At 36.1% G+C, this 14,995-nt stretch overlaps 1 protein-coding gene across 1 annotated transcript; it reads left to right on the top strand.

Moving 5' to 3' along the window:
* The first annotated feature begins 21 nt into the window (after nucleotides 1–21).
* LOC136280265 (neuroplastin-like) lies at nucleotides 22–11,893 on the top strand. Its single transcript, XM_066165248.1, has 9 exons — nucleotides 22–227; nucleotides 2,229–2,435; nucleotides 3,138–3,296; nucleotides 4,967–5,284; nucleotides 6,587–6,739; nucleotides 7,421–7,591; nucleotides 8,466–8,570; nucleotides 9,251–9,257; nucleotides 9,853–11,893. The coding sequence occupies exons 1-9, from the start codon at nucleotides 164–166 to the stop codon at nucleotides 9,953–9,955; spliced, it is 1,287 nt and encodes a 428-aa protein (XP_066021345.1). The 5' UTR covers nucleotides 22–163; the 3' UTR covers nucleotides 9,956–11,893.
* The last annotated feature ends 3,102 nt before the right edge of the window (nucleotides 11,894–14,995 follow it).

The raw sequence follows: 14,995 nt of genomic DNA, 5'->3' as shown, positions 1-14,995 counted from the left end.
CAGTCTTAAGGTGACGAAGAAAGTCCCTAAATTGTTAATTATTACACAGGCAACAACAGAGCTCTTGCGTCAAACAGCCTCGATTTCAAGTTTTTCCAGGATTGAGTTTCACCTGGGGCCGAGTTAATAAAAAAGTTTACTGCTGGTAGGTGCGGCGAATATCATGGCCGTATTAGAGAGAATTATTCCTCTGTTTCTCACTGTTTGTGCAACAGTAAAGGCTCAAGGTAAGTTTGAATCTGTTTTAAGAACCCTAAAAAATTCTATGGTAGCTATGAAGGAACTTTTACTTGTCATGCAAGAGCTTCCGAAACAAATCTTATTGTGCAAATGAAACTTGAGATGAAAGCGACAAAAAACATGCCGGTTAACTGTTTGTGAATTTATATTTGTGCATTCACCTTACAGTCGGTTGAAACCTTTGAAGAAAACCTAAGCTTTCGTGGAGATGGTTTACGATCTCATATAAATCCTTATTTTAGAATTTCTTCGAAGCTTTTTAAGCGTTTAACTCTCGTATTGTACGAATAAATTTCGAACTCTCAATGCAAATTATGAGCTTCTTGTGGCGAAAACATCTCGGGTTTTTTTGTGGTTACAAATGAAAGGCGGTGTCTTGAATCTTCGATGTTGGTTTTGAAGTTTACAATCAGAAATTGTCGATAATTCTGGAATCATCTCAAGTCTAGGATAAACTGATCAGAAAATCTAAAAGCGTGACTGAGTATTCAACACCAGATAATTATGTTGTTTGTTCCACGGAATTTAGCTCTTTGGCCTTTAGATTGTTTTCAAGAGTTGCAGATGAAAGATATGTGATGTCGAATGTGTTAAATTATTTTTGACTAGTGTTTTTTATTTACTAGGTATTTCTACGTCGTCACAAAAATTTTAAGATATATTATTTAAAAATCACGTTTTTCGCTGAGCTTGAATTCCGAGATTGATATTTTTTGACAAAGCGTTGCTATTGTTTAGCTCAAACTTTTCCTCTTTTGATGTTTTGAAATACATGCTTGCAATGTGGCAAGGACGATTTTGAAAATTTATTATGAAAATGACACAATCTGTGATGTTGCTGTTACCGGATCTGTGTTTGGGCAGTTACTAGATAACAATACTTGGTTATGGAATGATCTAGTAATTTTTGTGTGCGTGGTCCGGACTTTTAATTCTTTAACATGTAATAACATACATGAAAAAATTACTCAGTTCTGATTGGTTAAGATAGATGCAGTTTTCAGGTAATTCAATGCAAAAAAGTCACAAACCAGACTGAACAATTCCTTGAACTGTTAAGCCTGACTTTGAACTTTTTTGTACCTTAATGATGTGAAAATATCTTTGTATATCAATATTTTGATTGTACGCGGTTGTTTTGACTGAATGCACGATGTCATTTGCAGGGCTTGAATAAATTATTTTTGCACTTGATGCAAGCACCTTGCTTCTGCACAATGTTGATAAGCTATCTCATATTTTGTCATGTATATTATGAATATGTAATCACATGATTTTCTCGTGCTATTTGGAATAAATAAGCACTTGTGAATTTTTTCAAATACCACAAATTGCACTCACCCTATGGGCTTGTGCAATTTTGTTAGTCTTTGAAAAAATTTACTTGTGCTTATTTATTCCAAATTGCACTCAAAATCATGTGATTACCTATACTAATATGTGTAATATATCAATGTAAATTACCAAGACAGATCTAAGCACTTTGGCTTAACCCTTTAGCCCCTAAGAGTGACCAGTGTCTAATTTCTCCTTACTATTTCACCCGTGAATCAAACATGAAAGTTATGAGAATAGAGGAAATGATCACCAACTAAAGCAGCTCTTGACTGTTACACAAATTCTCCCTGTCAGTCTCTCTGTGAATGTATGTAGAACAGTGTGGAGAATATGCATACTGATGTTAGGGGGTGAAGGGTTAATACTTTACATATCAAGGAGAGACTGCATAGGTTAAGTCACATTGTGTGTTACATCTTTGGATGGTATGAGTAAAAATCCATTACAGATTCAAATTAACATCTGTCATCCCATGCAGAATAGTGCATCAATCTCTCATATGTAGTTGTTTTTTTTGGCATCCCTGCAACCTTTTGAGTAATGTCAGTTTGGATCTCTTTCTTAGGAGCAGGTGCTTTAGATATTAGATATTAGTATATGAGCATTTTAAGAAGTTTAATGGATATAAAATCATTCTTTTTTTCTTTTAGGGGAACCACCATTTGGAATTGTACAACCTTTTCCAGAGAACATCTACTCCATTGAGTACGAACCTGCCAATGTTACTTGTATTGCATTTGATGCAACTGGTAAACAAGTACCAAAAAATATAACATTTTTTCGAAGAGATGACCTTAATCAATATAGGGAAGTCACAGGTGATAGGTACTTGTTCTCAAGCAGAACAGAATTTGTAGGTGAGTACATATTTGTATTACAGTTAATGCATCTAGCACCTAAAAAAGAAAACAACAACCTCTTAATTCCAAACTTTACTCCCAAAACAGGATTCTTATACTTTTGGGCTTATTGTGTTATAAGTCACAACAGCGAAATTCTGTTTGAGGCAAGGGTGATATATGGAGAATAATACATGGGCGTGTGTAGATATGGAATTTCTCTTTGAGTGTTTAACTTGATTGCTCATAAGTGAGCGCAGCGAGGGAGATGTTGAGTTGAACATGAAAAGAAAAATTTCATATCTACAAGGAACTGTGTATTATTTTGTTTATCATATAAACACCATAGCCCTTTACTGAGAAGAAAAGCCAACTTCATTAATGTATGAAAATAAATGAATCAACAATCCTCAAATGACAATCATAGAGTGCGTTGGCGCTAATTCTTGAGATGGAAAAATGTGTTGAATCATGATTACAAAAACAACAATGGTGGTAATTTTCAATTTACAAAATTCTCATTTATTGACTTTGTCCTTACTGACAGAGAGATTTGAAGTTTTCATTTTCATATATGTGATGCATTAATTTTTTTCTTAAATTTGTGCCTGAAACAGAATCAGAACCCCCCTAATCCTCCATCCTTCAATTGCTACCCTCAGTCCTGGACAAAGCCATATCCTTCTCTCCCTGCTAACAAGTTAAGTGTTTTCTTTGTAGGTAACTTAAAAAAATTACATACTACCATAACTTGGAAGAATATAACAAGGGAACTAGACGACAGTCAGTACAGTCTGCTTGGAAGCTATGAGTGCCACGCTTTTGCAGTAGGTGATAGCGTAGCAAAGAGGCATGGCTTTAGTGTCAGTGTTATTAAAAGTAAGTCTGTTTACATTTCATGGGGAGTTTTGTTACCTTATAGTCTCACCATAAAAATTAGTGCATTTGTCTAGTCTATTTATCCATCCTGTCAAGGTGTTTTGATGGGTAACAATAAACTGTCAGGAAACAGGGGGAATACTAGGAGGGGTATCCGGTCAACTCGCTGACGGACCAACTCGCTGACGCCAACTCACTAACATATAAAATCGAGTAGAGACATCGGCGAGTTGGTCCTCAATCCAATACAACTTATTAGAAGTTAAACATACAGAAAAGTAAACGACATTTAGTGAAAAACACTGGTGAACATTGGTGAACATCAAACAGAAGCTTAAACATCGGTGAACATCACCAATGACTTTAACAGAAGCTTAAACATTAGTGAACATTGGTGAACATCACCAATAACTATAACAGCTTAAGACGCAAACGAGTTATTGTGCGACAACAACACCGTAAAGACTCATCATGTCAATTGCTCAGATTTTTTAAAGAAAACTTGGCTTTCTAGACAAGATCTTTAGTAAAAAGCAATTCTTTTTATTTGCAACAAAGTTTATAAAGATATCAAGGTGAATAAAGCAAAGTAAACATTGCCAATGACTAAATCCACTTTAGACGCGAATGAGATAATTATTGTGTGACAACAACACCGTTTGTGCGTTGACTTTTTACCAAGCGACTTGACTTAAATAAATAAGACTGATTGACATGAGATAAACTTTGTTGCAAATAAAAAGAACTGCTTTTTACTAAAGATCTTGTCTAGAAAGCCAAGTTTTCTTTAAAAAATCTGAGCGATTGACATGATGAGTCTTTACGGTGTTGTTGTCACACAACTCATTTGCATCTACAGCCAATTTTGTTCATTGGTGATGTTTACTTCACTTTATTCACCTTGATATCTTTATAAACTTGTTGCAAATAAAAAGAATTGCTTTTTACTTAAGATCTTGTCTAGAAAGCCAAGTTTTCATTAAAAAATCTGAGCCATTGACATGATGAGTCTTCACGGTGTTGTTGTTGCGCAATAACTTGTTCCCGTCTTAAGCTGATATAGTCATTGGTGATGTTCACTAATGTTCACCAATGTTTAAGCTTCTGTTTGATGTTCACCAATGTTCACCAGTGTTTTTTTACTAAATATCGTTTACTTTTCTGTATGTTTAACTTCTAATAAGTTGTATTGGATTGAGGACCAACTTGCCGATGTCTCTACTCGATTTTATATGTCGGCGAGTTGGCGTCAGCGAGTTGGTCCATCGGCGAGTTGACCGTAATTCCTAGGAGGGGGGGAGAGTAACTCTTCTAAAGACTTGCAGCCTGACTGCTTTTTGCTCTATGCCACTGAGAATAGGATAGGCAGTAACAGTGTGGCTACTTACGGTAGCTCAAAGTATGTGAGCATCCAGCATACATGTAGTGTAGGTGGTTAATAATTATCAAGATTTATGCCCTCTTCGCAAATTGTAAAGTAGCTATTTTTACATAACGATTCACAGGTACAGTAGCAAAGTACCTCTATAAACCAAGTGGATCTCCACTCCAACAGAGAAAAAAGATGTATTACTAATAAACAGAAAAATCCACCCACCCTGTTACTTGAGCACTATAAACAAGATGGCCAATAAACCTTGCTCGATGGTTTACACAATTTTGCATTTCAGGAAATGAAATCCCAAAAGTGAATGTCCCAGACTCCAATCTACTTAATCCAGGTGATAACATCGAAATCTTCTGCAACCTTACTGAAAGAGGAAACGAAAACAACACCCCACTGAAGAGGATTTCCTGGTATAAGGATGGGAGGTTGTTGGAGAGTGTGCGGAATCCAGATCCAGATGCAGAGCAGCAAAATGATTTTTTACCCCCACTGAAGCTTGAAAATGTTGGTGTCCAAGATGGGGGAACATACAAATGTCGTTTGGAAGTAAAGTTGAGGAACGTCAGGGAGTACACTGTTGAAGATACCACAGTATTAAAGAGTAAGTACAATACACAATTGTGCTGATAGAAATTTTTTTTTTGCTTGAAGAAATTCTCTTGAAAAAGCTACAGTGGTTGTTCATTATGTAGGGGTACTTATTAATAAGAACCTTGGGCACACTGCTCAAAAGTCTAGTTAATAAAACCCTTTCACTCCTAAGATCTCATGAGTAATTCTCATTACTGTCTGTAATTAATTTTTTATGGTGTTATTTCAGTTAATTTAACTAAAATCCCATAATTGAAATATTTCTGTATTCTCATTACCTGTCTGCCTCATACTTTATTGATTATGCAATAAGAAAGGCTGTCTTGGTCACTTGCAACCAGACAATTGATGTGATTAAAGATGACTATCCATTAGAGGATTATCAGTTGATCCAGTACCAAATTCTCTATATTTACATCATAAGAATTGTATGGCAGACAGTCAGGAGAATTACCAATGACTTCTTGGGAGTGAAAGGGAATCAGCCAATTTAAGAACCTACAGGGCCCATCATTCAAAAGTCCAGGTAACTCAAAGGGGCCCAAAATTTTTAAAATTTGAATGAAAAGGCTACAGTGCAGAAGTGTAGATGTTAACTCAAAAACCAGACTTTTCTTTTTCTTTTGTTTTTATTTCCATTGTTTTCAGTTTCAATACCTGAATAAACTGTAGCTTGATCTTGAAAGTAAAAGCTGCAAACAAAAGTTGGGCCAATGTTGTTGTTGTTGTCGTTATTGTTTTTTTTTCAATAGTGTCTACTTTTACTGACAAGCTGGCTGGCATTCATTCACTCCTGCAACATTCTGACCACCAAAAGCCATACCATTATTAAAAAACTGAATACCAAATGATGAAAACAGTTTTATATTCCTGGAAGTGCCAAAATCTGATCAGTAGTGTAAATCTCTTATCTTTCTGCCATACTTGTCCCTGTTAGCTAGTTGAGAGAATTTGTTGGTAGATGTGAGTGTAAAAAAGCATGTAAGCTGATAAGTCGATGTTGATGAACCTAGTTGACCCAGGATTTTTCCTTGTTGAACACTTGTGACAAGATTAAAAAAAACATCTCTCTTCAAGGTCATGTACTCTTTCAAGTACATACTGTAAGGGAGGTATTTTGTCATTTTTGACATTTTTCTTTGGTGCATGAGAGAGAGTTAATTCAGTTTCAGAGATCAGAGAATTTTTAGGTTACTGTTTATAGTTTCCAGTACAAAGTGTATGTTGTATCATAATTCAAAGATTGCATTTATTTATGTATTTGCACACTTCAAGTGTTTTAATGGGTCATTGCCTGTGTGAAATATTCTAGTTGCTCCCAGGCTTGCAAAGCCAAAGGAAGACATTGAAAAGGTGGCATTTAAAGGAGACGATGTATCATTTGAGTGTGCTGCAAAAGGATATCCTTTAGAGGTGGAATGGAAAGTGAAGAAGAAGAATGAAGAAACTGTTGAGGCTTGTATAAGTAAGTTTTGTAGAATGATACTCCTTTTATTCAGGGCCCCTAAAAACAATTCAGTTAAGTTTTCCTTGATTGATCATCAACTGCCCTTATTTAACAATAATTTGCCAAAGGGGAAGAGAATAATTATGATTGAATAATCAGCTCAAAAAGTATTCTATCGCATTTAACACTTCCTTGGAAACATTGACAAAAAGTGAGCTGATTATTGCAAGATATGAGAAATTCCCAACCAATCAGAGTGTGCACATCTCTATAATAACCTGAGCAATTATACTGACAATTAGTAGCATATACTGAAACAGTGAATACCAGTGAAGTAGTGCTCTGATTGGCAACTCAAACTCAGAATAATATCATTTGCTAGTCATCCTGAGCAACTTGCATGGGATTTTTTCCAAAAATGTTGTAATTGTTGCAGGAATAAACAAGTTAAGGTCATTTTTTTGTGCTTTATTGTCTTGAGCACTGTTTTAGTAGATAATAAAGCAATATTAACCTGGATATTGGATATCAACCTCACCACTTTGCAGCTTGGTGAATATCAACCACCAGCCAACTTCACTCTTGTAAATAGGTGTTAGTTAATCAATTTTTATGGTCTTTTAATGACCACATAGGCAAATGATCTGTTCTTGACGTATTAACTCTTTCTTGTTCTACCTTTGTTATCTTTTTTGTTAGATGAATCAGACGGACACTACAAGATCGAGCAAGCTAGCATGTATGACCCTTATATTCTGACCATATCTAAACTGGAGTATAGCGACCGTGGATTTTACTACTGTTGTCTTCCTACAAACTGCTCCAAAAATGTAGAATATAAGTGCCAGCGATTCATTCTTCGTGTCAGAGGTGAGGCTGTACTTTGATTATTTTACTTGCTGTAATCCTTTATACCCCAACATCACTTCTCTATGCATTTCCTTTGGTACTGAGAAGGGCCTGTGTCTGAAAATCAAGAATCTCTTCAGTTGGTGATCATTTCTTTTATTCTCATGACCGTAATGTTTGATTTAGGGGTGATGCTATTAGGAGAAATTACATGTAGATGTATGTAGATGATAGTCACTCTGAGGGGTCAAAGTTTACATGAACATGTACATGTATGTCTTCAGAATCATCACTTTATCTCATACTGTAAATATTGAAATTTTCACAGTGAAGTTCTATCATTGGTGTCTCTGATTGGACAAATGATATAAATTCACAGTCATTTGCTTCCAATCTTTGAAATGTGTCTGTCAGGAAGGAAAATCTCAGCATGTATGAAATAAAAACATCATACCATGGGAAGTGCTCAATTGATTTTTATTCATGAGTTGCAATGCGTCAAAAAACTCACTTGTTAGCTGTGCTCACTCATTTGTTTTTTTTAATGCATTGCAGCTCTTGAATAAAAATTGTTGGTGTACACTTTCATGGAACAATCTCAATGATAGATGCATGGAAATTTAGTAGCACGTACAATTAATGTTATTATTATAGTTATTTTTAGTATTATTATAATCATAGTCCTTATCACTAACGTTATCAATATTTATATTATTTTGATTATTTTGATTATCATTAGTATTATAGTTGCTGAAATCTCTGTTGCTCTCATTTGATTCCAACTATTACTGAATGGTGGCATACACTCTATCTTAGCGTAGCATATTATGTGACTTTGAATTGTATTACGAGTATCCACCAATGGTGTTTGGTTCTGTTTCTTTTTTTGTAATAGATCGATTGGGCCCTCTGTGGCCTGTTATTGGTATTATTGTTGAGGCCCTTGTTCTCTTCTTAATCATCTTCATTGCTGAAAAGAGAAAGAAGGACAAAGAGAAAGGTTTGTGAAACAGTATCTATTATGAATAGCTCAAAGGTGCCTCTATGTATTTCAATTAAGCCTTCATTTTTTCCGCCTTCCCCATTGAAAAAAAAGACTCTTTAAGTTGTAAGTGGTATTCGTTTTGTGTCACCAAAGTTGCATTGCAGCAGGGAAGATACAATTTATTTGAACATTTGTATCAGAAATTGTGATTAGTTATTGTTTAATCTAATTGATCAACATACAAGCAATAAGAAGGAAGAAAAATAATTATTTACTAGTGGGTATCGATTGAATGAACAATAAATTTTCAGTGCTAAAATTATGGTGGACTGTGATGAGAAGTAAGCTTTAGATGTTGGAAATGAAAGAGTTGAAGTATTACAGGTTTTTAAAAGTGTATATTGAATATTAAATCTGGGCAACAATGCTCAGGAAAAGGCATAAATTATATTTTAGCTTTCAGTAAGTTTCTAAAAAGACCTCTATTGGGCATGGCCCACTTGCAGTATTAAAATCTTTGTAAAAAAGTTCTTTATTTTGAATGAAGTTTACTCAGCACCCATAAACGAGACTGTTGTATCGTCACATTGTACATACAGTGTACATATTGGTATATGTATTCATATGTATGCAAGTCACTAATGTTTAGCTTTTCTCCTCTTTTTTCTTAATTTACTGATGCTGCACATAAACAGCTGAAAAGTAAGTACACACATTGTTTCTCTACGTACAATAAACTTCTCTAAATATATAGCTACTATACATGAAACTTGAATTCTGTGCCACAAATCGTTTTGATTGACTCATATGCTAAAGGCTCTTGACATGAGATGGCCCATGTCTATGGAGGGGTAGGATAGGAGGGAATGGGAACGAGTATGGGGATGGACAAGTGATTTGAAAAAGACCAGTATTCATGTGTTGCTCTCAGATTTTTCATTTAACACCCATCCACACCCACACTTGACCTATTATATAACTGACTGCTCCTTCGAGAATGTTAGAGCATGCGGTTATCAAGGTGCTATCAGAGCAGTGGCTTGTTTATGCTCAAGTTGGCGGATTGGTGACCTTTAATAGGAAAGTATTCCCAAAGCATTGAGAGTATGAAAGTAACGAGAAAGTAGCAACGGTTCATGAAAATTTTATGGAAAACGAGGCTTAGTGTGACATCGTTGCGCTTATGAGCTCTTGTACCTTCTCCGCTGCTTTTTCTTAACTGTGTATTGTACAATGTGTTGATGCTGACATCCATTTCTCAATCTTAATTGCTGCAAACCTTTTATGTATTCCTTAGGGTTGATGGTCGAATGGAGTTCAGTTACAGTTCCACAGATGACGGAAATGGCACAAGGGGCCAAGTGCGCTTGCGTAAAGCGGGTGAAACCCCAGTTGCCTAGAACGTTTTCCTGATATTGTACGTGTGTAGCCCATCCTAGTCATTTTTTTTGGCTTTTCTTATAGAGCTTTAAGATAAAAGAGAAACTGCAATTTTATTTGAAATACGTGTTTCTTAAATGTTTTCGCGAAAGCTGCTATATCAGTACTGACGAAAGTTTGCTTTTTCATCACTGCTATAGGGCTTAATGAATCAGACACATTTAGAGGTTTTGGGTTAATTAGAGCGATGCTGATTTTTCCATTTTCGTGTATAGTTAAGCGAAAATGGTGAAAATTTTAATGACCGATTATTCAAATGCCAGTCACGGGGGATTACTCGGCGAGGTAGACATGAAAGGAGATTGGGAAGGAGGGAGAAAACAGAAAGAGGGTATCAGAGTATCTCCCTCGTGTGCAACCTCTCTCCCTTCTTTCCCCCCCCCCCCCTTCCCATTTGCACCAGCCAAATTGTTTTTTGAATTATCTAAAATAATCTTTTGTATTTAATTATTTTGGCGTAAAAGGCAATGAGGTATTTAGTTTTAGAAAAATCGACGTAAGTATCGGCCTATTATCTGCAGAATCCTCTATGAACTACTGCGAATGTAAGAAGTATTGTTTGATGATAATTTGTGGCAACCGTGTAACGTCGTACCATTTAAAATGGCACCTACCAGGAAATTCAAACATCAATGTGGCATGTATATTTTTGTAGTTTGTATTCATTCTGGTGCCTTTTTCCCTTTTTGTTTTTTTTTATGAGTTTGTGAGGTTTACAACATCAGCAACTTGTCTCATCAATGGAGGCTTCCTTTATAATACACGAGCTATAAGAAATTTATCAAAGCGATGTCTAGAAGATATTGAACTTTATTTTTAGGAAGGAGCGATATAGCTCCGTAGTTTTATCCCTAGGAGGTCAATTTGAAGTATGCAGTTTGTTACTTGAAACATAATCATAACCAAAGTCATTGTATTCTCTCGTTGATATTCTGCAGCGTCATCTGAAAAAACAGTGGACCGGTAGTTAATCTAACGGTTTTCCTTCGTTTAGCTTAAGCTTCAATTTGGCCAAACGGTTTTTGAAAGCGTTCATTTTTGTGATCTGTGTCAACAAGGCTTAAAGTTAACCCTTTAACTTCCGAGATCTTATTAGTAATTCTCCTTACAATCTGCTATACAGTTCTTGTGATGTTAGTTTAGAGAATTTGTGATTACATTAACTTATAATCCTCTAATCGATACTTTTTCTTTATTCTCATCATTAGTTTGCTTGATATTGTATTGATATTGTAAGGAGAAATTCTGTTTTGGTCACTCATGGGAGTTAAGGGTTAACAGTGGAAAAACACCATCAAACATCCCACTCAAGGACAAATCTTGAGGAACAGTGGTCGTTGAAAACCGTAATAGGTGCATTTAGTCCTTCACACCCTCACGTCGTGCATGTTCTTCTTACTATTTACTTTGTATTATTCATGGCACTGACGCGGAGAGACTTTTTTACAATCCAGAGCTTCATTCAGTGGAAATCAGTTTCGTTATTCTCATGACGGTAGTGTTTGATCACGAAGTAATATTGTAAGGGGAAATAAGATGTTCGTAACATTTAAGGGTTGAAGGGTTTAATAACCAGCCCAATTTATTTGCAAGTTTTGTGCCAGGGTTTTGTGTCGATGCACGATGTCGGCGCACATGTTACTCTGACTCACTCTTGAAGAATTAATTAAGTAAACAATGATATTTAGACCGTGTTCAGCAGCTTTTTTCGGCTGGAGCGCAATCGCCGTCCTCTTGTCACGCTTTTTCTGTGATGCAACATTAGTTTTGTACTGTTGTTTGACGGAGAAAGTGGAGCAAAATTGGACCTCTTATGAGTTACATATTTAGAGAATGATTTCTTTCAACTCGCTTGTAAATGGCTTGAAACCTAATCTAATAAACATTGAAAATATTCAGTGACTGTTTCTTCTTAGCGTAAACCCCAGCCTGTCAAGCATGGAATTGAATGTACAGTGCACGGATTGATCCAATCAACGGAGTATTAAACATTTAATTGTGTATTGACCGAGAATTTCGCTATCTGGGATGTTGCATTTGAACGAAGCGAGGACTGCACAGTAGAAGGTTAACTAAAGTATAATTTACCGAAGATATCTTGATTATTTGGCGCTATGGGGTGAAGGCGGCATACTGGGGCTTCAACTGAATCGAAGATGAAAGCGAAGTTGTGTTGTCCAGGAGTTCAGTGAGGGTGATTTTGTGTTACACGAAAAACATTTCAGCTGAAGAAATTAGTGAGAATATCTTATCGGTCCTTCGGAGTACTTTTCAATTTAGTGTCGAAAGTGTCCCGGGATTGCATTGGCTTTGCTTTAATTTGCTCTATAATTGGTCCAGAGAATTGGACCACTCTCTCAGCCCAGATGTAAAAGTTACACCAATCACGACTTGGAAATTCGCGTTTTCCCGCGCTTCAGGCAACTTGGTTGTTCTTACTTTCAATTCTCATCAGCTAATAAAGTACTTTCCTTTCTTTTGATTAGCCGTTAAATTTCTTTGGTTTTAGATTTACAACAGTCAGTCGAAAAGTGCTCTTATTCAAAATAATTGGAAAGCTATCAACCGTTGTGAACGGTTAGGTCCAAAACATTAAACAATAATCTGGACCTAAGAAATCTGTCGCCGCTCTCCTATCCTTTCACCACCGTCATCATGGCAAGAGGCACATTTTAATTGACTGTGATGCACCGCTAAAAATATCTTAAAGAATCTTAATACTCCTTAAGAAAGGAAAATTTCAATAAACTACACGCATTCAGTTGAAATCCCACGTAATCTGCATTTAACACCCAGGTAGTCTACGTTCGCGCCAAACTTTTGTCTTTGCATCAGCCAAAGGTCTGTATATCACTCTCACACTTAAATATTTAACCTTCATGGCGCCGACAAGTGACTGCTAACTGCCCATTGTAAACATGTGTCAACGGCGACATGATGTCGCAGAAACCTTATGAGCTTATTTGCGATATCCCTTGTGTTTTTTAAATAATTTCTATTTTTAATTTCCAAACTCTTCTATCACTAAGCGACTCCTCGTCCAGTTCCTCGTTTCCAATAAAACAGTCTCTGTTCCTTTGGTAATTTTTATACCGCTTCGGTTTTTTCTTTCCGTATAATGTTTTACACCCCTGGTTCAAAAGTTCCTACTTTTTTTCAGCCACTGACAAGGCACGAAGAAAAAAATTAAAGGTGTCGCCACTGTAGCATCTTCGGCGTCAATAAAATATAAAAAAGTTTCACCTCGTTGTTTGCTAAATAGCAGTAATAAAACCTCTCAGTCCTTCATGAGACATTCTGATCACACTTGTGACGACACACTGGTGACCTTTAAAGCATTCTCGAATCTCATCCTTATCCAAATAAAGATCCAATCAATTATCAACTTCACTGAGCATTCGTTTTTCAGGCCCATCTGGTCAAAAATGACAAGCGTTACGGTATAATCTAACCGAACAAACTCAACTACTTTATTTAACAGCGAGTAATGTTCTTAGTAAGGAGCTACTCCTAAAAGCAGTACAATACTTATCGTTAATAAACTTAATTAAGCCTCACAGTCTATATCCTAGCTCACCACTGGCACAATCTCGATGCTGTCTCCAAAGTTCTTTGAAATAAGCGATCTTCCGCAGTAACTCTCTCTCTCGGTATAGCTTTCAAAACAGTCGTCGCTCTGACAACAACTTCTCCTACTACTACATAAGCGAGTCTCTCTTCACAGTGTTCTGGAACATTCCAGAAGCTTACACAAGAACTATTTAAGTAATATTAAATAATGAATACGTGACTTGAAGAAATGTTCTGGAAGGTTCTACGGTGACTCAGCAGTCTGGAGATTTCTAGAAACGACAACATTTACCCATAAAACAAGCTGTTTGAAAGCATCTGATTAACTTTCCTTTTTTGTTTTCTTTGATCACTGTGGTTGATAGTATTCTTGTAATTGCGGGCTTTTCATTTACGAAATAGATCAGAAATAAAGAATTTGCGCTCAGTCACTCTTAAAAGTGCAACAAGGATTGTGTTTCATTGAGTTTCATGATTTCTTTATGTTGGGAAATTGCGTACGTATTTGGTGATTATAAAGACCTGGAAGATGATTGGCGATATGACGCGGAGAACTACGAAGCTCGCAATGACCGAGATAATTCGCTTCAAATCTGACTCTCTCCATCTAGGAAGGCAAATACAGGAGAAAATATTTGCCATATAGACAAAATCTCTCTCCCGAAACGAGACGCACGAATTTAAATAGGCTTAAATAAGCAAAAAGTAGCAGGAAGTATGGCTGACGTCACGTGGAGCGGGAAAGCGGTCTGCGACATCATCCAATCACAGAGCTTGTTTTAAAGATATGATAAATTTTACAGACTGTCTGCGTTTGAACCCAATATGCAGTTTTAACAACAAGCAGTAAAAAAAACAGGTTTTCAGCATGCCCAGATCAAAGTTCTTATCATATAAGTCTGATATACATTTTCATTCATATGCATGCAGGCTTTTATATGGTAATTCTATGTTTACGGAAAACGTAAAAGAATAACATCAGAGTCAAAATCTTCTAAAAGCTCTCTTGGAATCAATATCTATCCTCTATCTTGCTTCATTGAAAAGGAGACACCGCATGTTTATCTTGTCAGACGAATTTCAAGCTCTTAAACAATGCAAAATCACAGGTTTGTTCCAAATGAATAGTTAATTAAGGGAAAATTTGCGGAAATAAATTGGAAATAAAATCTCAAAGCAAACAATTTAGAGGAAAGGATTTACTGTTAAGAAAAGATTGACATTATGCAATTTAGCCGATCTAATCGGGTTTTGCAAAGAAAACGCAGACATTGATCAGCTTATCTTCGTGACGAAGTCAGTGTCATATCGTATGCCTTTATTGATCAATCTTTTTCTTTTTTTTGTTACGCGCGATCGAAGCGAAAAACAATAATCTTTGGCTCACGAATTAAAAAAAAAAACATTGAAAAACACCAAGAGACCGTAAA

The sequence above is a fragment of the Pocillopora verrucosa genome, chromosome 4 (assembly GCF_036669915.1).
Source record: "Pocillopora verrucosa isolate sample1 chromosome 4, ASM3666991v2, whole genome shotgun sequence".
Classification (NCBI taxonomy): domain Eukaryota; kingdom Metazoa; phylum Cnidaria; class Anthozoa; order Scleractinia; family Pocilloporidae; genus Pocillopora; species Pocillopora verrucosa.
The sequence above is the reverse complement of the archived record's forward strand: the minus strand, read 5'-3'. Positions and strand labels throughout refer to the sequence as shown.